Here is a 24,130-nt window from a genome sequence, read left to right on the forward strand (position 1 = left end):
TTAACCCCACAAACTCCTATGGTTTTGGACGATTACGCCGTATGACCCCGTATCCGGGTTTTCAGAAAGCAAGAAAAAAAAAAAAAAAAAAAACTCTCCCTCTCCCTCTCAATCTTCACTTCACACCTTGATGGATAAACAACGAGATTCATCCACTCAAATCGACATGTCAGCATAAAACAATGGCTAAAAGAGCGGCTCCTAGAAAAGCGGACATTATAAAACCATTTAGATAAAAGGAGGAGTAGAGTGACACTGTGCAGAAATGCTGAGTGGTGGCAGACTATCTGTTTCGGTGGCTTTTGCTACTTCTCCAAACCTTACACGATCTCTCTCCAAAATCCCTAGTTCTCGCTTTCTGGGGCATAAGATCTCTTACTTTTCCAACCCTGTTTTCTCTGCTGTGTCACTGGTCAAATGGAACTCTAGAATGGTGGATTCAAAGGCTGCCAATTTTACGATCAGGGCCTCGGCTCAGCCTCTTAAGAACGCTGATGAGCTGATTGATTCTGTCGAGACTTTCATCTTCGACTGTGATGGTGACTACGTACACTCCATCTGTATTTGTGACTTTGAAGTTTGAATCCGATCAATTAGAATTGAGAATTGAGAATTATTCTGTGCAGATTTATGTATGCATTTAGTCCCGCTATGGTACCAAAAATAGAATGGTACTTAAATAAACTGGTAACTGATCAATTGGTATTCATCCAAATTTACGTGACATTCTGATTGGTTAAAGTTTTCAGGTGCCGTACCTTTTTTGGTTTCATCGAAGTTGCCATGGTTTCTGTTTATAAATTTCGATTGCAATCTTTGGTTGCAATATCTCTAGATGCAAATTTTCGTATGGTTTTTCTTGAAGGATGTAAATTTTATGGCATTAAAAATGATTTGATTTGATAGAAATTCGGAGAAATGATTCATATTTGAATTTTATTATTAACTATTCATACTATTATCATTTTATCATCCAAATTTACGTGACATTCTGATTGGTTAAAGTTTTCAGGTGCCGTACCTTTTTTGGTTTCATAGAAGTTGCCATGGTTCCTATTTATAAATTTTGATTGCAGTCTTTGGTTACAATATCTCTAGATGCAAATTTTCGAATGGTTTTTCTTGAAGGATGTATTTATGGCACTAAAAATGATTTGATTTGATAGAAATTCGGAGAATTGATTCATATTTGAATTTTACTATTAGCTATTCGTACTATTATCATTTTATCATAATTACTTTTTTTTTTTTTTTTTGGGGAGGGGGGGGTTGTCTGAGGTGGGGTAATAGTGGAATTACTGGAGTAGTACTATTTTATCTTTATAAATGGTCGCTGTAGGCTACCGGAGTAATTGTTGTGGTCTGTTGAGACTTTGATAGTCTGGTGATCTTGATGAAGTTTGAGAACTTTGGGCTGGGAGAACCGAGGAGTTTCTGAGTGTTATGTTATAAAGTAGTGCTAGAATGTTGGAATGAGGATGAATTCCCCTTTATAAAGTTGGTCTTATGATCTTGTTAGAGAGGAAACTTTCCTTATTTGTACTTTCTTGTTATGATAGAATTTTCCATTTAAGGTAAGTTGTTAGGTTGTTATGTCAAGTCAGCAGAAGTTGTTAGGCCAAGTTATCAAGTGGTTACGCTTGATGTTGACTTATTGTTATTTCTTTATTTATTATTTATATCAAATTTCGCTTTATTCAAACCTAGCCGGCTAGACCATCAGTTTGCAATTTACTATTGCAAAGCCATTTGCACCTCCTACATCTATCCCAGTTTGCAACTTACACATTCACTTCGATTTGCAATTCGCACTTTTGCCCTGATTCATGGTTGGCATTATCCTGTTCTAATCCATGATTTGCATGTTTATCCTCTTACAGTTGCTATTGCCCTCCAGGAGGTTTTGCTCTGATAAAAAGTTTCATCTTTATCACTCGGTGTTTTTCAGGAGTTATATGGAAAGGAGATAGTTTGATTGATGGAGTCCCAGAAACTCTGGATATGCTTCGTTCAAGGGTTTGTATATAAACCATCTTTGAGTTTGTGTGCATTATGGGTTTGTGTACTTTCATGCCTGAGTATTTAATCTCTGTTGAGTTCACGGTTATCATGGTTTTCTAGAGATGATTTTGGTTTCTTCTTCAGCAATCTGCAAAGCCGCAATAAAAGGTGGCATGCTTATGAGAAGAAATGGAATCTTTTAGTGATTGTTAAGCAATTACTGTCCTTTTTACTTCAGGGAAAGCGCTTAGTTTTTGTTACAAACAATTCAACCAAGTCAAGAAAACAATATGGAAAAAAATTTGAAACTCTTGGTCTTAATGTCAGTGAGGTTAGTTCATTCGAACTTAACTTTATTTCCATGAAATACATTATCCCTTTTATCTGTATGTTCAATTGTAATCAAATTATTCCAGGAGGAGATTTTTGCATCCTCTTTTGCTGCTGCTGCATATCTGAAGTCAATTAATTTCCCAAAAGACAAAAAGGTTTGTGTTTTAAACGTGCAAGGTATCTAAAATGATGACTTCACCTTATAATCTGAGTTTTATGTACTGATTTGCTAAATAAAAGAAGAATTTTCTGTAGCAATTGTTTCACATATTATGGAATATGAAAAGAAGATTTTGCTATGTCCAATGAAAGACCCACTTTGGGGTCATAAGTGTTGTTTGCAGATTTTGAATAATTCCTGACTGATTTGCTAAATAAAAGAAGAATTTCTGTAGCAATTATTTCACATATTATGAAATATGAAATGAGGATTTTGCTATGTCCAATGGAAGACCTACTTTAGGGCCATGAGTGTTGTTTCCAGATTTTGAATAATTCCTGATGGGGGTTTTAAGTCTAATTCATCCTCATCTCGTTTGGAGGTTTACAGAAGTCACATGAAAGTGGGAACAACAGTTACTCAGGACATTGGTTTGAAGAGTGGAGAGTAGGAAATGGAGGGAGTTCTGAGTTAACTCAGGTGTGTATATGTTCTCAAGTAGGGGAATGAGGGAAGAAAAGAGATTAGAACTTCTGCATGGAGAATTGGAAAATAAATTATGGAGGGAATTGTGAATTAACCCAGGGGTACGATATGTTCTTTGGGGGGGGGTTAGCTATTTTTGAGGAGAGGAGAACCCTGATCTCTTTTCCGGAGAACCTGAGGAAGAGGACATGGTAACCAATATTGTCAATTTTAATAACATGGAGTCTTTTTGCAAGGTTACTATTATTTCCAATTCTTTGATTTCTTTTGAACCTGTTTCTGTTGGTTGATCTCGTTCCTTGATGAACAAATTATATGATGTATTTAAAAGAAAACAACTGATGTGTTTGCATTTTTTTTTTACTGAATTCAGGTTTATGTGATCGGTGAAGATGGTATATTGAAAGAACTTGAGCTTGCTGGATTTCAGTACCTTGGTGGACCGGTATTTTTCACTATTTCTATAAATATCACCACAAATATCTACTCTGAATGTTGGCTATTGGATTTTCAATATTCTCTTGTTTCCTCACTTTGTATCCTTTATTTAATAAAACTTTGCAATCATGCTTGCCTATAAGAAAATGTATCACATCTAATTAATTGATTAACCAGAGGAGATTAAATGATGGCCACATTTGAATTGTTAAACCAAATACATTTGCACTTGATTCCATAGTATGTATGATTGGCCTTTGTTTTAGCTCGACATCAAGATTGCCTTTTTACATGGTGATCTTCTTAAGGAGGTATATATGGAGCAACCACTAGGGTTTGTTGCTCGGGGGGAGGATGGTAAGGTGTGTAGACTTAAGAAGGATATTTATGGACTTAAACAATCTCCCCGTGCATGGTTTGATAGATCCAGTGAAGTAAAAAAATTTGGCATGAATTAGTGTCAGGTGCTAGGAAGATCTTATTGGTGGTATATGTAGATGATATTGTTATTATTATTAGTAGTAGTGACAGGTTGGGGATTGATAGGTTGAAGACCTTTTTGCATGATCACTTTAAGACCAAGGACCTTGGTAAATTAAAATATTTCTTGGGGATAGAGGTAGCAAGGTCTAAATATGTTATTAATTTGTGTTAGAGGAAGTATGTTCTTGATCTGTTAGAGGAGACAGGATTGTTGGGTGCTAAACCAACTAAAACACCCATGGAAACAACATAGTGTTTGCAAGATTGTTGGGTGCTAAGCCAATTGAGCTACCTAACCATTACTCAACCAGATATCTCATTTGCAATTAGTGTGGTGAGTCAATTTATGCAGAATCCCCGAATTCCACATTGCGATTGGGGTGCAGTTTTAAGGATTGTACGATACTTGAAGGGAGCTTTAGGTTGTGGCTTGTTATATAAAAGTGGAGGGAGTCTTGAGATAGAGGGCTACACTGATGTTGATTGGGTTAGCTCCATATCTGACAGGAGGTCCACTACAGGGTACTGTACCTTTCTTGGGGGCAATTTGGTGACATGGAAGAGCAAGAAGCAGACAGTGGTAGCAAGAAGCAGTGCAGAAACTAATATAGAGCCATGACACACACAACATGTGAACTAGTGTGGTTAAGGAACCTCTTAGTGGAGATGGGGTACTCGATTGATACTCCTATGAAGCTATATTGTGACAACCAAGCTGAAGTCCACATTTCTTTTGATCCAATTTTTCATGAGAGAACAAAGCATATAGAAGTTGATTGTCACTTTGTGAGAGAAAATGTGCTTAGTGGAGTGATAAGTACTGCATATGTAAACATAGGAAGTCAATGGGAAGACTTGTTCACCAAAGGGTTGAGTTGGGGAATAGTGGACTACATATGTAACAAGCTGGGACTATATGACGTATACTCACCAGCTTGAGGGGGAGTGTTAGAGTCGATTGTAGAGGGGTAGTTTGGTCATTTTGCTTTATGTTAAAGGTGTGGTGTAATATTTGTTATATCCTGGGTTAAGTGATGTGTCCCAGGCTTAAGTAGGGGCACAACAGTCTTTATGTTTTTTATTAGAAACCTATAAAAAACAATTTGGCTGACTAGAGAGATTGAGTTCTCTAGTTTGAACCAGTCTTCTTTTCTATTTCTTCTTCTCTTCTCTTCTTTCTCTTCTTTCACTCTTTCCTTTTTCTCCATTATTCTAGAACTAAAACCTATATAGATCTGAACTTTATCAATATTGTTTTATTGTTAGTGGATAGTGCGACCCACACTCCACTATCTTTGTTGGTTTCATCTACAAGCCTCTTGTTGGAGAGAGTAGAGAGACACTTGAACACTCCATAAGTTGGGTAACTCCTCTTGTCATGAAGAGAAAAAAAAGAACGAAAAACAAGGGTTTTCTCTTGGAGCTAGAAGAAGACAAGGTATCCTTATACACAAGAACACATCCTTGCATTGGGTTTGTGAACATCAATCAACAAATCTATTTTGTTTATTTGGTGAGATTTATCCATCTTCTCTTGTATCCACTTGTTAGCAAGGTTGGTGGTGATATCCAAGAGTGCTTATTTCTCTTAATGTGTATGCCTCTAGTTGTTGCTAGAAAAGACTATTATACCCCATTATTGATACTTGAAGGGTTTTTCATGTAAATCTTGGTCTCACTTGAATAAATTAAACCAACAAATAGTTGTTTTCTGATTTAAAAAGGTAGAAAAGAAAGAGAAAGAAGGGTCACGAATAGAAGAGGAAAGGGAGAGAGGAAGAGAAGAAGTAGGAAAGAAAGGGTTCGGCTGAATTATGTTTCTAGCCACCCACTAAGATGTATTTATATTGTAATCTATTACAATGGATAATTACCATAATACCCTTACTTAAAACAAATGAAAGAAAGACAAACAAGGCCCAGCCGACCTAATTATTCTAAATTAAAAATAAAATAAACAGCAAGTATAAAATGTGGGGTTGGAACCCCACAAACACTAACAGCTTATCAACTATCTCTACACTCCCCCTCAAGTTGGGAGTAGATATTTGTCATACCCAACTTGCGTAAATCTGTCTCCAACCTGAATTTTGTGACTGCTTTAGTAAAGAGATCAGCTAGCTGCATGTCAGAGGTAACTTAGGGAAGACACACTTCTTGAGATGCAACACGCTCTCGGATAAAATGTCTGTCCACCTCGATATGTTTAGTCTTGTCATGCTGTATTGGGTTGTAGGCAATGTTAATTGCTGCTTGATTATCACAATACAACACCAAAGGTTTCTCATAGTCAATTCCAAGTTCATCCAGCAAAGATTTCAGCCATAACACTTCTGCAACACCATTGACCATGGACCTGCATTCAGCTTCAGCACTGGAGCGTGCAACAACATTTTGTTTCTTGCTTCTCCAAGAAACAAGGTTCCCCCCTACAAATGCACAATACCCCGAGGTAGATGTTCTGTCATCAATACATCCAGCCCAATCAGCATCTGTATACACCTCTTTCTTCATGTGTCCACTGTTCTTGAAAAGTATGCCTCTCCCTGGGCATCTCTTCAAGTAAGCAAGTATCCTTTCCACCGCAAGAAGGTGAGTGATCCTAGGAGAATGCATGTACTGACTGACAACACTGACAGTATATGAAATGTCTGGTCGTGTTAGGCAGAGATAAAGAAGTTTCCCTACCAACCTTTGATACATAGCCCTGTCCTCAGGAGGTTCTCCACCTTCTGCACTTATTTTATGGTTCAACTCAATGGGTGTGTCAGTAGGCTTTACTCCTAACTTTCCAGTTTCTTCCAATAAGTCAAGGACATACTTTCTTTGAGAGATGAAGATGCCATGCTTAGATCGAGCCACCTCAATTCCTAGGAAATAGTGCAGTTCTCCCAAGTCTTTTACTTCAAATTCTTTGTGAAGATTCTGCTTAAGAGCATCTATCTCATTAATATCACTTCCAGTCACCACATATCATTCACATAGACAGCAAGTAAGGTCAAAGAAAAGTCTGTCTTCTTAAAGAAGAGAGTGTGATCTAATCGAGCCTGCATGTAGCCGAACTTTTCTAATGCCAATCTAAACCTGTCAAACCAAGCTCTCGGAGACTGTTTCAGCCCATACAACGCCTTCTTTAGTCGACAAACTTTCTTTCCTACTTCTGTATTGTAAAAACCGGGAGGTAACTCCATGCACACCTCCTCCTGTAAATCTCCGTTTAGAAAAGCATTCTTGACATCCATTTGAAAAAGTGGCCAAGAGAAGTTCGTAGCCATAGATAGTAGGACTCTAATTATGTTCATCTTTGCAACTGGTGCAAAGGTTTCCATATAGTCTATGCCATAAGTTTGTGTAAAACCCTTTGCAACCAATCTGGCCTTGTATCTCTCTATAGAGCCATCAACATTATATTTTACTGTAAACACCCATCTGCATCCAATAGGTTTCTTCCACTCAGACTGGTCAACTAGTTCTCAAGTGTCGTTCTTAATAAGTGCATCCATCTCTATTTTCATTGCTTCCTTCCATTTAGGTATCAGAAGAGCCTCTTGCACTGTTCTGGGTATAGGAATAGTAGCAATAGATGCCAGAAATGTTCTATAGGATTCTGAGAGACGACCATAAGAGAGAAACTGGGAGATACAATGAGCAGTGGATGAAGTACAACAACGCTTCCCTTTACGAATTGCAATTGGGAGATCAAGGTCATAAGGAAGGGACTGAGGCTCAACAGTGTTAGGTGAAGTATCTGCAATAGTGGGCTCAATAATGGGTGTAATGCCTGGATCTGAAGCTGTAGGAGGTGTTGGGATCGGCCTGGACTGTTGTGAACGAGAACTAACCTGCCTCCACCACTATTTGTGATACACTCTCAACTCCCTGCGCTTTTGACAACCCTCTTCACAGCACTCCCCCTCAACAACTGGGATAGGTAATGGAACTTCTGGGGCTGAAATCCCTTCCTCATGACTCTCCCCCTGAGGAGAGGCCCTATGATAGTAGGGCATATCCTCAAAAAAGGTGACATCCATGGACACATAATGCCTTCCCGAAATAGGAACATAACAGCAATACCCCTTTTGATTTTGTGCATACCCAAGGAAAATACATTTAGCAACGTTGGGATCAAATTTAGAGCGATGAGGTCCCAGGATTTGAACAAAGCAAGTACACCCAAAGGTTTTAAGGGGAATAGTGAGCAAGTCCTTGTTTGGATACAAAAGGTTGAATGGTGTTTTCATGTCCAAAACCCACGAGGGAATTCGGTTAATAAAGTAAACAGCAGCACGGATTGCATCCCCCCAGAAGCGTATGAGAACATTAGAGTTGAGCATAATGCTTCTAGCTACTTCCAAAATATGTTTGTTTTTTCTCTCAGCAACCCCATTCTGCTGAGGTGTACGGGGACAAGTGCTCTGATGAATAACTCAATGGTCTAGAAGATATGATGCCAAGGGTTTTGCAAAATACTCCTTGGCATTATCAGATCTGAGAATTTTGATCTTGATTTCAAATTGGGTCAATACCATCTGATGGAAAGCTTGGGTCAGTGAAGGAACCTCATATCGAGAGTGCATCAGGTATATCCACGAGAAAAGGGTTTAATCATCAACAAATAACAAGAAGTATCTGTACCCCCCCCCCCATGGCAGATGCAAAATTTCAAATGGAATATTGCTTCTTTTATTGCTCAAAGAATAAGTTGACCTACAATGTTTTGCAAGTTCGCAGCTTTCACACTTCAAACTAGACACTTGGACTGACTCAAACAAACTTGGAAACAGGCTCTTCAAAGACCCAAAGGACAAATGACCTAATCTGTTATGCCAAAGCATAATCTGACCCAAAGACTGAGAAACAAACAATCTCCCAACTTCACTTTCCTTCCCCTGTGGATGCTCAAGCAGGTAGACTCCATTCGGGAAAAAAAAGTCACTGAACAGTTTTGATTCTTAGTAATACTACTAACTGAAAACAAGTTAGCACTAAGCTTAGGGACATGCAAAACTGAGGACAAAGAGATGGCATCCAACAGCCTGATGTTTCCCTTGCCAGAAATAGGAACAAGGGAGCCATAAGCAATAGATACTTTTGTCTTTGCCTGAGGATAAACAGTAGGTGGTAAACAAGGTGGATAAACTAGTCATATAGTCAGAAGCACCTGAATCTATTACCCAGAAGGGTCTAGTATTACCTGGGGCTGAAGTGTGATATGCTGTAGCTCTTGTACCTGAGGGAGCAAAAGCTGAAGTAGGAATAGGAGTAACAGTCGAAGACTGAGATGATGACCCGGAAATACCAGCTTCTCCAATTGTGTCAAGGCAACCCGGACAACAGCTAAGGCATCTAGAGATGTGGTTCTTGTATTGGAAGATGATGCACTGTCAGTGTTGGCTGCCATATTAGCACTTCCTTTCTTATTTCTGAATCTAATTGGAACAAGATGGGGATGCAACTTCCAATAAGTATCCCTAGTATGCTTGGGCTTCTTACAATGATCACAAAACATCTCCCTTTTATCTTCCTTCTTTATTTCCTTTTCCTGATCTTTCCCAAATTTCTGTTTTGTTGCTGCTAGGGCTGATTCCATGGGTTGAACTTGTAACATCACTTTTCTTCTACTCTCTTCACTATGCACTAGCGAATAAGCCTGAGACAAGGTCACAGTATCCCTGGTAAGAAGTTGCTGTCTTACTATGTCAGCTAGGAATTCAAAAATTTTGTTTGTTTCAACCAGCTTGCTATAGGTAGTCGCATCTCTCTGACTCTCCCATTCAATGGTTTCCAAATTGTCAATTTCATGCCACAAAGATTTCAAAGTAGCAAAGTAAACGGAGACTGGCTTCTCCCCCTGCTTGAGATTTTTCACTTCACACTTCAGTTCATAAGCCCTAGCGACATTAAGAGGTTAGGAGTAGGTCTCTTTCATATTATTCCAGATTTCCTTTGTCGTTTTGGCCCATAAATAATTTTGGCTAATGTGGGGCTGCATTGAATTACACAGCCATGTCATCACCAAATAGTTCTCTTGAACCCATTTGGCAAGTGATGTGTCTTCATTTGCTGGCTTCTTTATATCCCCCGTTACATAGCCTAATTTACCTCTACCCCCAATTGCCATCATGGCTGATTGTGCCCACTCCAAGTAATTTGTTCCATCGAACCTAACAGTTGTAATTTGAAAAGAACTTTCAGTCATACTTCCAGCCCCTAAAAAACTTTCCCCTGGAGTCTTGAATTCACTTCCAACTTTCTCCATTTTAAAGCGGATGTTAACAGTCACTACCAGAAATCAATTTCAGATTATTGGTAACTCCCAAGAAACATTCCTCAGTCGAAAAGAACACCCAGGAGCCAAAAAATGGGAGCAATAGTTGACCGTGGGATTTCACAAAAAAACTCAGAGAAACTAGCAGATATATCAGAAAACTGCTGAATTAAGGTCGATCTCTGTCAAGGAACCCTAAAGAAATGGCAAAGGAGATAGATTTCTATTAACCACTGCTTCCAGAAGGTTAAAAACTGTTCCCTTTAAGGTTGATCTCAATAAAGATGAGTTCTTTCTCAGAAAGAATTTGATCGCCACCTTTAACCTTCAGATTAAGCCCTAATCTTTGACTTACCTGACTTCTCTGACTCTTCCTGGTCACCGGGCACTCTCCAAAGGTTGTGTAACCCCTTGAGTACAATTTGAATCTCCAGTGATCCTCCAAGAATCAGGTGAAGATGCAATACTTCAGATTCAATAACTTCTCATGCTGCCGACTGGATTAGGCTCACATGAGAGCCCTAAACTGCTCTAGTTTTGGCTCTGATACCAACTTGAATAAATTAAACCAGCAAATAGTTGTTTTCTGATTTAAAAAGGTAGAAAAGAAAGAGAAAGAAGGGTCACGAATAAAAGAGGAAAGGGAGAGAGGAAGAGAAGTAGGAAAGAAAGGGTTCGGCTGAATTATGTTTCTAGCCACCCACTAAGATGTATTTATATTGCAATCTATTACAATGACTAATTACCATAATACACTTGCTTAAAACAAATGAAAGAAAGACAAACAAGGCCCAGCCGGCCTAATTATTCTAAATAAAAAATAAAATAAACAGCAGGTATAAAATGTGGGGTTGGAACCCCACAAACACTAACAGCTTATCAGCTATCTCTACAGTCTCCTCTCATTTTCTCTTTGTGTTTGATTAATTGCTCTATTGATTGGTGTTTTTTTCCCTTCACAGGGCTACACAATGGGGGTATCTCATCCCCCTCCCTTTAACCCCCAACCCTAGTGGCAGTGGGATTTGATCCCAGGTCTCTACTCCAGCAAGTCAGAGATCCTACCAACTGAGGTCTCTATTGCTTGGTACTTTCTATTTGCATGTTGTTTAATCTCTTTGATTTGCACATGGAATTGAACATGGGGGTTTATTTCCCCAATACCAGTTTGCTTGCTGGTAAAGTCTCTAGCTGGTTGTAGCAAGGACTTGGGATTGAGTCCTACCTTCATCTAGGATGGAGAGTCTATGGGTTTGGGGGAGGGCTACACCTTGTTGTGTAGCCCATTACCCAAAGAAGGAAAAACATACAATGTATGTCCCCAATATAAGTCTGGAACAATAAAGAGAGCTCAAAACAATTGCATAATCCTTATCCAAATAACCTTATTTGATCTAGCTTGTTTTTTGTCAATTTTTATGTTTACACTAGAAATCACATGCGCATGTGTGCATAGTTGAATTAATTTTTCTTTTTAGATAAACTTTCTTAACTTAAGAAATACATATACATATACACGTGTTTATCAATCATGGCAATGACTGTGGATTGTACAGTTATGATAGTTTGTTTGATGGTATATTTTCTTCTTTATAGGAGGATGGTGGGAAAAAGATAGAGCTAAAACCCGGATTTCTAATGGAGCATGATGAGAGTGTATGATTCTATTCTTTTGTGTGCTCAATTACTCTATTATGCAATCTGCTTGAGTGCCCTTTATCTGGGACTTGTAAGCAGAGATTGAATAGTAGTTTCTGTCCTTGTGTATGAACTTGTTTGTTCAAGAAGGTTATGTATTGCTGTTTAGGTTGGAGCTGTTGTTGTTGGATTTGATCGTTATTTCAATTATTACAAAATTCAGTAAGTTAATCTCTTTCTAGACCCATTAAAATTACCATTTTTCCCAATATACATTTCTTATATTATGTAGTGTTTCTTTTGACAGTTTGTTTGGCTAAAATACAATTGATAATTCAATATCTTATTTCACTTCCGTTTATTGCAAAGATTTTCCTTTTCAAAAATTCCATGGGTGGGCTCATGATTCTTAATAATCCTAAAACATGGTTCTTCTAGAAACATTTCAAATGAAGAGTTGATTATGAAAACCATTACTGGGTAGTTGTTGTTGAAGACCATGAAAGTTATCTCTCCACTTATATTTTCCTAATCAGCCTAAAACACGGCTCTTTTGGAAATATTTCATATGAAGAATTTATTATGAAAGTCATTACTGGAGAGTTGTTTCAAATACTAATGAAGCTATCCTTCCACTTGTCTTCTTGCGCAAGCTACAGTGCTTGTGATGCCTCCCTAGCAGCACTCATGGTGGCATACACAAGTAGCACAGAAGACCAAATGGTTCACATACTACATTGCAGCTATCATATTACTACTACTCATGCCCTTGTTTTTGATAGATAACAGTAAATCTTTATTATCATAGATGAAATATGTACAGTAATTACCTTTTAATAGCTCAACACAGACTGACCAATCTCTAACTTAGATATTCTGTAGCATATTTATATTCAAGATTCACATGTTATCCCCCAGACTTTCTATAGCATATTTTACCCTTTGTCTTGCAAATGCATCAACTAAGCAATTTGCAGCTCTAGGATCTCATTTGAATGATACTTGCAGCTCAGTTGAGAGCAGCTCAATTTCCCTTAAAATGTATCTGTACTGCCAAGTTCCTTGACTGTTCCTTTTTAACCACCCTATTGCCACTTTAGAATTTCCTTCCTCTAGTCTTCTCATATTGTAGAGACTCCAATCCCCATAAGGCCTGAATAAATCATCATTATGATACCTTGACAGTTAATGAGACCTCCAATACCAGATTCACCTGGACTACCCAGGTTGCACCCATCAAAATTCAATTTAACTTGATTCACAGCCGGTGGTGTCTACTCCTTTTGAATGATTATACTTGTGGATGAGGATTGTTCCACTTCTCTCCACCCTCTGATGATGTTACCATTAAAGAATTGATAAAAAGATTTCTGTGTTTTGATGGAATGTGCTGCTCTTATGGTAACAGTTTATATAATTGCTTCCTTGGACCTTGCTTTCCCTTGAATATTCTTTCTTTTCTTTCCTCCCATATAGACGATAAGATAGAAGCCTTGCGCACCTCCATATAATCTTACCCTATCTTACGCACCAAAAGAAAATAATTCTCCTACACATCCTCTAGACAAACTTTTTCCTTTGTATAATTTTTCACTCGTCTTATTCTATCTATAAAATAACTAGGTTTGAAGAAAATGAGAGAAAGAGTGTAAGAGAAGAGAAGTGAAGAAATGAAGAAGGAAAAGAGTCTAATCATCCTGTTTCTCCAGCCCCTAATTACTTTAATTAATCATAATAAGAAAACTAAGGGGACATTTATAAGATTTCCCTTAATGGGGCAGCTGTCATTAAATACAAAGAAAGAATACTGAAGGCCCATTAACTCAAATAAACTAATGACAAGATGAATGGTAACTTCAATCTGCTACTGTCAAAATATTCTTGCCCCTACTACCAGAATCCTGGAGGTATTTGGGGAGAACATAGTACACTTCCCCCCACCCCCCGCCCTCTCATGGCTGTGATGAAGTTCGTGCTGGTGACAAGGTGGAGGAATGAAATTGAAGTGGAAGAGAAGCAGGTGATACTCGAAGACTGTAACCATAGCGGATATCAATCTTTGAAGGTGAGAGAAGGAAAAAGAGGCCCCATTTTCCTTGTTGGAGATGCTACTCTATGGGTGAAGGGTTTTCTCGAAGGAGTAATATACTCTATCGAAAAACAAGGGTGGAAAAACTCGAAGATGGTGTTTGGGAAGAAATATTAATCTGAACTAAAATGGAAGTGGCAGAATATTTTGGGATGGGGAAAAGGCAAATGGTGTGTTTCCCCGAAGGGAAGGATAGTGAAGGGTGGAAACTGATAGCAGATAGCTTACAAGAGTATCTCAGTAGTCTGGAAGAGAGGAAACAGCATAGGCTTGGTCTGAAAGAGGAGGTTATCTCTCTAAGGGAGACGGAGAATATTGCCGTTGGTAAGGATAAAACAAATGTTTGTAGTGGGGATAAGCAGGGACCAGAGTCCCCCATACTGATGCCCTGTAGAAAGGAGAAAGTGATGCTGGAAATTGATAAAGGTGTGTGGCAACAGAGGTATGTAGTTACGACCAGCCAAAAAATAACAAACTGGAAGCCAGCAGTGGATGCTATAGTCAGAAACTTTAATCTCAAATCCACGTAGTGCTGATCCCTTTCAGTGAAACAAAGGCAGTCTTGGATTCAGGGAGCGACAAGATGAAGCTTTCAAGGATAGAGACAGAGGTGGGTATGGTCCAAGTGGAGAAATGGTGTAAGTTATGCTACTTATATAATGATAAAGAGTTAGGAAATGGAAGCTTCACGGTGAAATTGATAGGGCTTCCATTTAATTTGTCAGAAGAAGCAGTAGTCGATAAGATGGTAACACTTTTTTGGAGCATTAGAAGCCTACAATAGCGCAAAATTTGGATTGCTTCGGAAGTGGAAGCATCACTATGGAGGTCTGGTTCTGAGGTTGAAGACAATGCTGACTCAACAGGTTGGTGCTTAGGTGGTGACAAGAGAAAGGCTGCAGGGAGAAGCATGGTGGGAGTTATTTATCAGGAAGGTGAACAGTTGTCTGTTGAGTTTTGTTCTAGGAAATTGACAGATTTAGAAATGTTTTCAAATAAATTTGAATTAAAAGAAAGGGAAATTGTCTAAAACTCACCATGACTTTTCAGCATTTCTCTTAAACTCACCATAACTTTTCAAAACGTCCAGGGAACCCCATGTCAGAAATCTATCGTTAGAATACAAATGGCTTCTGTAAATTTACTATGCTACCCTTCACTTTGATTTTGCTATGAACAAAATAAGAACAGTCCTGTTCAGGACCAGAAAAAGAGGGGAAGAAGAAGGGAAAGAAAAGGGGGAAGGACTTGGACAATGTAGCAACTACCATCACTCATGCCTTCAAAACCCATTCTGATTTTTTCATGATTTTCGGTCTCTATCTGTTCCCTTTCCGGACTCCTGAAACGGTAGAGGACATGGACGACAGGGAGTTTTGGCTTCCTTCTTAGTTTCTCATTGAAGATGAATGACAAACGTACTCGTGGAAAGGACAGACAAACTCAGGGAGAATATGAACCACAATAACTACAACAAGGGGTTTGCCTCTAAGACTGAAGTTGGGCCTTTTTACCCTTTTAAGTTCCCCTCCATGCATTGGCATACTATGGATCTCCTTCAGCTCTTAGCTCTCCAGTTGAATATGTCATGGATTCATTCTCACATGCTGGATTTTAGTGGTTGCATTGGTTAATAAAAAGCGTTTGAAGGAAATTAATTTAATTAGGTGATGGGTTTCAATCTCAATGACAATTTGGTGAGGGAAGCAGTTCAACTTGTGTTTTACTTAAATCCAAGAGACGAAGCAACAGGCCAATGGTACAACCTTTGGTGTTCAAGGAGAATTTCAGAGACCCAAAAGCAGAGCTGGATCATCATATGAATGTTGCCGTTAATTAATCACATTGAGCATCATCAGCTCAATGGGGGGGGATCATTCATTTTGTGACAGCTTCAAACTGTTTTGGGAAGATCGGGGAAGATAGCTGGGACCACTTAGTAGCCTCAAAATTTGCATCAACAACCGCAAAATAGTGCAAGAACTTCTGTTGGGTTTGGTAACAGTATATGTGGGTGGCCTTGGCTCTTATCTTCATCCACATGGCCTCCTCCGTAGCAGCAATAGCAAGCTGGTTCCGGTATGATTTAATAATCATCTACCAGTCGGTGGTGCTTCTTTGAAAATAAAGACTTCTGTCAGATTTTGAGCTGCCCATTAATGGAGATCAAGCTCGCTAGAATGGAAACAACTTACTTTCAGAGTGGTTTAGTGTAAAAGTGTTGGGTATGTTTTAATCCTTTTCATTTAGAGGGGGGGGGGGAGATAGAAAGAAAGAATTCATCAAAAAAGAGAGAAAGAAAGAGAAAAGAAATAGAAGGGAGGTTGCTGGACTGGTTCAGCAACAGCAGTTGCTCCTCTCTGGTTGGTGTTCATGGGGAAGATGAACAGTAGAGCTCCGCCTCCACAACATTAAGGGGTAATTTGGTCATTATAAATGCTTAATGTTCCATGTGGACAACTTCTGTTAATGGTCACTAACGGTGACCTGACAGGTGAGTTTTGGACAGTAAAATATCTCTGACAGGTGGCTTCTTGGATGTTTTGAAAAGTTGTGGTGAGTTTAAGAGAAATGTTAAAAACTCATGGTGAGTTTTAGATAATTTCCCTAAAAGAAAAATGAAGAGGGGTTAGTTTTAGTAGACATGGTTAGAAAAGAAACAGTCTGTACCGGTGTGGGGCCCAAATAAAGCTATGGTTGAACTGGTGGTCTCTGAACCAGCCAAGTCTCAGTTCAGTCTTGGAGTTAATTTGGGCAATCCAATTAATTAACCGAAGATAAATGGCTCGTCTGACCCTTTTAATAGTCAGGTGAGCCCTTTGATTGAAGCCTCTTTGGGGGATGAGAGACAGTGTCTACCATTGTCCCAACCAACCTGGGTTCTCCTCTACTGTTTTTTTTTTTTTTTTTGGGTAGAACTCTACTGGTTTGTTAAACCTGAAATGTTCTGTGCAAACTCCACAGTGATTTCTAGGAAAAACAACAGGGTTAAGAGACCAAATACAAATAAAAATGGGAATGCCTGGCCAAACCCTAGATACTTGAGGGTACGTTCAGAGGATGCTGATATTGAATATAGAGGTTGGGTTGACATTTAGTTGTCACAGGATGAAGACTCTGACGACTCAGATACTGATTTCAACTTTGAGACAGAGAACTAGGAAGAAGAGGTGGAGAAAGAAGGAGAAGGGGATTTCCTTGACACGTCCTTACTTGTTGATGAAGGAAAGAGACATGCTGATCCTGCCCCTCTCAATTGTCCAACTACAAGAGGTGGAGGCGATTAGGGGTGAGCATTACTTGGTTAAGACTGAAAAACCGAACCAAAAATTTCGGTTCGGTTTTTCGGTTTTGTAAAATTTTGGTTTCGGTTTCAGTTTTCAGGTTTAGAAATTCGGTTAACCGAAAAAACCGAATTAGCTGAACTTTATTATCTATAATATATATATTAACATATAATACATATATAATATGTATAAAATATATTATATTGTATTTTATTATGTATTAAAATATATAATTTATTATATACATTGTATAATATATATATTTTTAATATATTATATTTATTAAAATATACACTACAATATATATTAAAATATATAGCGTTGAAATTCGGTTTTAACCGAAAATTGAACCAAAAATTTCGGTTTCGGTTATTTCAGTTTTTCAATATTTCGGTTTCGGTTCGGTTTTTAACCGAATAAACCGTTTGCTCATCCCTAGAGGCAATAACGTTCCTTTGTGTAAACTCGGTGCTAGGAAGGATAGACCTAATAAGGGGGACCCAGGTCAAATTCAAGATCATTGGCATGGTGTCCATAAGGGGATAGATGAAGATAACCAAAAGTCTTACAGTCAATGTTTTAAAAACCGACATGGAAACGGAACTACTTTGGTAAACCAGGTCAGCAGTTCAACTGTCCGGGTTGAATAGTTCGATCTATGATGTCATATATATAATAAAAATAAAAAATATTTATAATTATTGAAACATGCCATAAAATATTTATAAATAATGAAAAATGCTATAAAATTAAATAATACAAGAAAAAATGCAATAAAAAAGTCTCAACCAAAGTTCCTTTGAGTTGCTACTAGGGAATCCACTGTTGGTGGAAATACAAAAAGATGGGTACATTTGAGTTCTGTGTACACAACAGGTGATTAACATTGTTAGTTCCCTCCATTATCATTGAACCAGGCATTTAGGTTGAGGTTCAATTGCTGGTCAATGAATATGTGCTTGTCTTCTTATTTTCTTTTACCCTTTTTTCTACGCTCTTACTTGTGTAAATGTAGAGGTCCTATTAATTCCAAACCCAATTGTAACTAGTAGAAAGATTCTTGTCATTTTGCAAGTTTGACAGTCGATCTGGTTTAATCTTTATATGTATGAAGGGATATAATTTGTAATGATAGAACTGGCTACTTGCAGTGAAAAATTAAGACACCCCAGAAAATGAAGGAGGTCTCTTTTTTTTTCTATCGAAAACCTAGAAGAGGATGGAAAAAAAATTCATTTTAGATTACTAATGTAGGTCTCTTGTACCCACCTCTATTTACTGTAAAACACCAAGGAACCTGGTCACCACTACAACTTTTGGGTTGCTGGCAGAAGAACAAATGACCCAGGAACCTGAATGCCGCCACTGCAAACCCAAGCACTGAGTCACTGCTGCAAAGGGCGGTCGTCGTGCAAGGTTTAGACTCCTGTCATCAATCTATCTGGCCTAGCACTGTAAATGGTGGTCTCCTTGACTCCCTCTGCTCTCCGTCGCTGTTGTGTCTCAGAGGTGAGACTTGAGAAAGAAAGGGGAAACCTCTGTGGTAAACCCTAAAAAAGAAGGAATAGATTATCGAATGAAATTTGGGACCAAAATGCCATTTTCCAATTTTTAACTTTTCTTAACTTTAATTGTGACATGCAAACCGCTGCCTAGGTTGAACGGTTCGGTGGTTGAACTGCTTGGGTCAGTGGTTTTTTCACCTTTTCAACGTTTTTTTACCAAAAAGTGGCCTAGGGCCTAATCAGACCTGGAACCAAACCCACTAAGTGACTTTTCTTACTCTAAATGACTTTTCTTGCGCTGTTCAGAATTCTAGTGTTTGTTTGCCTCCCTGAGCATGCATGTAATTTTTTTGCCTATCACTTTGCAATATGATCACTTTTTCTTTCATTTGACCTTCAATGGGTCTCATTTCCTTGATATATCAGAATTATAGCTGGAGAATTATGTAACCAGTTTGTTTTATAACATAATTCAAAATTCTTATACTAGTTAAGAGATAAAGGCATTTCTGTATAACCAAGCCTTGTTAAATGTTATTACTTTTGTAGCCTTTAGCTTGTGTATATTTTTGTTCTTATGATGCTTATGTACTTTTCTAATGTAAGGTATGGAACCCTCTGCATCCGTGAAAATCCAGGCTGTCTGTTCATTGCTACAAACCGTGATGCTGTCACTCATCTGACAGATGCTCAAGAATGGGCAGGTTAATCTTCTCCTGCTTTCCTGAACTTTTTCTTGTGATATCTTTTTCATTCTTCAATTAGAAGTTAAGAAGTGGACAAATTATGATAACTAACAGATTTTACAAGGGTCTAAGGTGACCTAACATTTATGGATGAGAACTATTTCAATTTGGAAATGCTATTTTTATCCAGAAATTCTAATTCCTTCCGATAATTTATCAAAGTTGTCTTGTAAAATGAGATGCTCTTTAGGTACCTCATCTAATCCTCTTTTCATTGTCAATAATGTTTAGAATTTCCCCCAACTTTTGAGTTTGTTGAGGTGTAACTCATTCTCAATAGTAGCAGAACTCTATCATCCCAGTTCAGTTGTGAGACCCAAATTGAAAACCAGGAACAAGAAGTGGGTTCTTTGTCCTCTTTTCTTCTTTTCCATCATTCAACCTCTCCATAAATAGATCTGAATTACTTAAAGAATGGAATCTGTTAACTTTTTTGCTCCTTTCCGATAAAAAGAAGCTACTTATAAGTTATAAAACGTAAAGGTAGAAAAAAAATACCGTTTGTGGTGGGTTGCCAATTTGATGGTCATACTGCTTAGAGCATATGCACACTGGTATTGCATATATTTATGAACTTATATAGGAGGTCCCTGGGCTATTGAATGGTGACCCAAGTTTTAATTTTCTTTTTCTTCTTGTTGTTGCTTGTGGTGATTGAGAGAGAGAGAGAGAGAGAGGTACGGATGATAGAAAGAAAAGCAAAACTCAGTACTGGCAGCCGCCAGTCTTCTATTTATATTAATCTTTATAAAAAGACAAAATTACAAGTATGCCCCTGGTGGCCTATCCTAGGATAAGAACAATAAGAAAAGAAAGAAAGAAAGGACTAGTAGCTGAAACTGTCCCACTAACATAGTTACAAGGAACACTTGAGCCTTACAACACTCCCCCTCAAGTTGGGCTGAAGATGTCTATCATGCCCAGCTTGTCACATAGCTCATTGTGCCGCAAACACGGAAGTCCTTTTGTGAGGACATCAGCAAGTTGTTCCTTGGAGTTGACATAAGGGATACAAATTTCCCTTTTTTCTAGTTTCTCTCTTATGAAGTGCTTATCCACCTCAATATGCTTAGTCCTCTCATGTAGGACCGGGTTGCTGGCGATGTTTATTGCAGCCTTGTTGTCACAGTAAAGAGACATAGGATTATGAACAGCAACTCCAAGCTCACCTAGGAGGTTCTTTAGCCAAAGGACTTCAGCCACCCCATGTGCCATAGCTCTATACTCAGCTTCTGCACTTGATCTTGCTACCACACTTTGCTTCTTGCTCTTCCAGGTCATCAGATTTCCTCCCACAAATGTGCAATACCCACTCACGGCTCCTGCCCAATCAGCATCTATAAAGACTTCCACCTTTAGGTGATTGTGTTTACTGAATAGTAGGCCTGTTCCTGGATGTTTCTTCAGGTATCTAAGGACTCTCTCTGCTGCCTCCATGTGTGGCTTCTTAGGAAAGTGCATAAACTGGCTTAGAACTCCAACTGAATAGGCAATATCTAGACGGGTCATGGATAGATAAATCAACTTTCCCACTAACCTTTGGAACTGCTTTACATCTTTCAGAGGTTCACCAATACAGTCACCTAGCTTGTGGTCCGCATCCATAGGAGTGTCTGCCGGCCTTGCACCTAATTTACCTATATCCCGTAATAGATCAAGGGTGTATTTCCTTTGAGAGACAAAGATACCCCTTTTTGAACGGGCAACTTCGATCCCAAGGAAATACTTTAGGAGTCCTAGATCTTTCACTTCAAATTTGGATGCAAGGAATTGTTTCAATTTCTGTATCTCTGAACTCCAACTCCCCGTAATGATGATATCGTCTACATACACTATCAATACGGAAATCTGCTCCTGACATCTCTTCACAAAAAGTGTCTGATCAGATTGGCACTGTTGGAACCCCATCTCTTGTACTGCCATGTGAAACTTACTGAACCAGGCTCTGGGAGACTGTTTTAAGCTGTAGAGAGACTTCCGTAGTTTGCACACCTTGTTTTCACTTCCCTTGGCAGAGAATCTAGGAGGTTGAACCATGTATACCTCTTCTTCCAAGTCACCATTCAGGAAGGCATTCTTTATGTCCAGTTGATGCAATTCCCAGTCAAAGTTAGCAGCTAAGGATAGGAGAACCCTAATCGAGTTCATCTTAGCCACCGGAGCAAAAGTCTCATCATAGTCAACTCCATATACCTGTGTGTACCCTTTGGCTACTAGTCTTGCTTTGTACCTTTCAACTGTTTCATCTGCCTTGTGCTTAACTGTGAACACTCATTTGCACCCCACGGGTTCTTTCCCCTCTGGAGGATCCACCAATTCCCAAGTCTGATTTTTGTGGAGGGCATCAATCTCCTCCTTCATGGCATCTATCCTCTGAAACATTCTTGGGAACATGGTTTTTTTTTTTTTTTCCTCTGAAACAAAAGTAGCCACGTCCAATCCCCTTTGGAAAGGCTGATGCTAGGATCGTAGGTCTTCTCCAGCCTAGAAATTCCGCTCTGATACCATGTTGTTGCTTGTGGTGATTGAGAGAGAGAGAGAGGTACAGATGATAGAAAGAAAAGCAAAACTTAGTACTGGCAGCCGCCAGTCTTCTATTTATATTAATCTTTATAAAAAAGACAAAATTACAAGTATGCCCCTGGCGGCCTATCCTAGGATAAGAACAATAAGAAAAGAAAGAAAGAAAGGACTAGTAGCTGAAACTGTCCCACTAACATCAGTTACAAGGAACACTTAAGCCTTACAACACTTCTCATGTTAAGCTAGTACACTTTACTTGATCATTGGCTTTAGATACAAATTGAAGGTTGGATTTTTTCACCTTTTCATTCTTTAATAACTTTTCCCTATTTAGATCTTTTTCTTTAAGTGGTATCATACTTTGGTTTAATCTTGGTAGTGACTAGATTAGACTGTCAGAAAGAAATTAAGTGGGAAAGGAGAAACAAAAGAGAAGAAAATTGGGAAATTCTGGAATAGGCTCCATGCTTCTTACTCAATCTTCCTTTTTTTTTGTCACTGAGAAGAAAGTGAAACTTTCAATAATACCCTTGCTACTAAATTGTTGATATATAGACCCAATAACTCAAATAACACTCTCCCTCAAGTTGGTAATAAATGTCATACATGCCCAACTTGTGAAGAGTATAAGATAACTGATGCCCACTACTCAAATGGGTGGGTTGGGTTGGTCAAATGGGATTGGGTCAATATTTTCCAGCCCTACTCTACAATACTAATCACTACAGGTCAATACCATACCAACATAAGTGATAAGAACTCTTTTGGAACATTAAAAACTGTCCTAGTTTTTAGAGAGAATGCTGAATTTCTGAAAGACTTGTGTAGATGTCGTACACATGCATTAGAGTAGCAAACACTTTTCCTGCCTTAGCTGAACCATTTCTCACCATTGTAGAACATAAGCAGCCAATGAAAAAGCAAATACAGCACTACAAAGAGAGGAATCATCACTTAATACTAAACCAAACCAAATGAAATAAGTTCTTTAGATTCATAAATATGATAGGGATCAAACACTGCCAAATCAACCTTCTAACATGCCAATCAGATCACACATGCCGAGAACATCAACTCTGATTTTCTGTATTTTCTTCAAAATAAATTCAAAAAACATCTAGTCTTTTTTTTTTTTATTAGCAAGGAACAATATCTACAGTCTTCAAAAAATAATCCTGGAAAGATGCTGACATGAACCCATGAATGATCTTCTATCAGATTGTAGAAGTCATTCTTCTCAAGGTTCACCGGTACATCTGCTGACATTAACCAAACACCATGATGATGTCAGCTACTGCCTTGGTCAATCAATGAAGTCTCTTCCATTTATTGGCTTATGGCTCTAATACCAGTACATCCTTGATATATAGACCCAATTACTCAGACAACAATCTTTTTTCATTTTCAGGTGGTGGTTCCATGGTTGGTGCTATTAGTGGATCAACTCAACGTGAGCCACTGGTTGTAGGGAAGCCCTCAACCTTTATGATGGACTACTTAGCCAACAAGTAAGATTGCTACTTTTCCTTCTCACTAAGATTTTGTTCTAGTAAGCTTGACTGATGTGCTAAACAAAATAATTTCTCAACCAGCCGAGTGTCTGTTTTTGCGAAACAATGGCATTACATAAAAGAAGTGTTGCTTAGCATGTATTTGATCTCTAATATAATGCCTGTAACCAATGACAGGTTCAATATTCTCAAGTCACAGATATGCATGGTTGGAGATAGATTGGACACTGATATTTTATTTGGACAAAATGGTGGTTGCAAGACCCTTCTTGTTCTATCAGGTAACTCAAGCTGCTCTTTCTTCTCTCCCATCTTTCATCACATTAATGAGATGCAACTAAAAAAGGTTTAATTCTCTCTTTTAATAGGTGTGACAAGTCTGTCCATGCTTCAAAATCCCAACAACTCCATACAACCAGATTTCTACACCAACAAGATTTCAGATTTTCTGTCTCTCAAGGCTGCTACTGTTTGAGCTGATAGCAATTTGTGTCATTTTTTTTCCTAGGTTCACCTGTAAAATTTCCTTCTGCCCATTATCATATTTCTTCAGTGTGAAATCTGTTAATCTTTTTTTTTATATTTTTTCAAAGTTAACTGAAAGAAATCCTGGACAAGAAGAAATGGCATAAAATTAATTCTATTTTAGTTTATTCATACAA

The 24,130-nt window shown here is 38.4% G+C and overlaps 1 protein-coding gene across 1 annotated transcript; it reads left to right on the forward strand.

Annotated features, from left to right (window-relative positions):
* The first annotated feature begins 51 nt into the window (after positions 1-51).
* On the forward strand, positions 52-24,130 carry LOC104598303 (phosphoglycolate phosphatase 1A, chloroplastic-like). The gene is made up of 11 exons (XM_010260305.3): positions 52-539; positions 1,949-2,016; positions 2,240-2,332; positions 2,418-2,489; positions 3,354-3,425; positions 11,766-11,825; positions 11,977-12,029; positions 19,295-19,392; positions 23,366-23,465; positions 23,646-23,749; positions 23,837-24,130. Exons 1-11 carry the CDS (start codon positions 266-268, stop codon positions 23,941-23,943), a joined length of 1,101 nt encoding a protein of 366 aa, XP_010258607.1. The 5' UTR covers positions 52-265; the 3' UTR covers positions 23,944-24,130.

The sequence above is a fragment of the Nelumbo nucifera genome, chromosome 7, assembly GCF_055504915.1.
Source record: "Nelumbo nucifera cultivar China Antique chromosome 7, China Antique-T2T, whole genome shotgun sequence".
Lineage (NCBI taxonomy): Eukaryota > Viridiplantae > Streptophyta > Magnoliopsida > Proteales > Nelumbonaceae > Nelumbo > Nelumbo nucifera.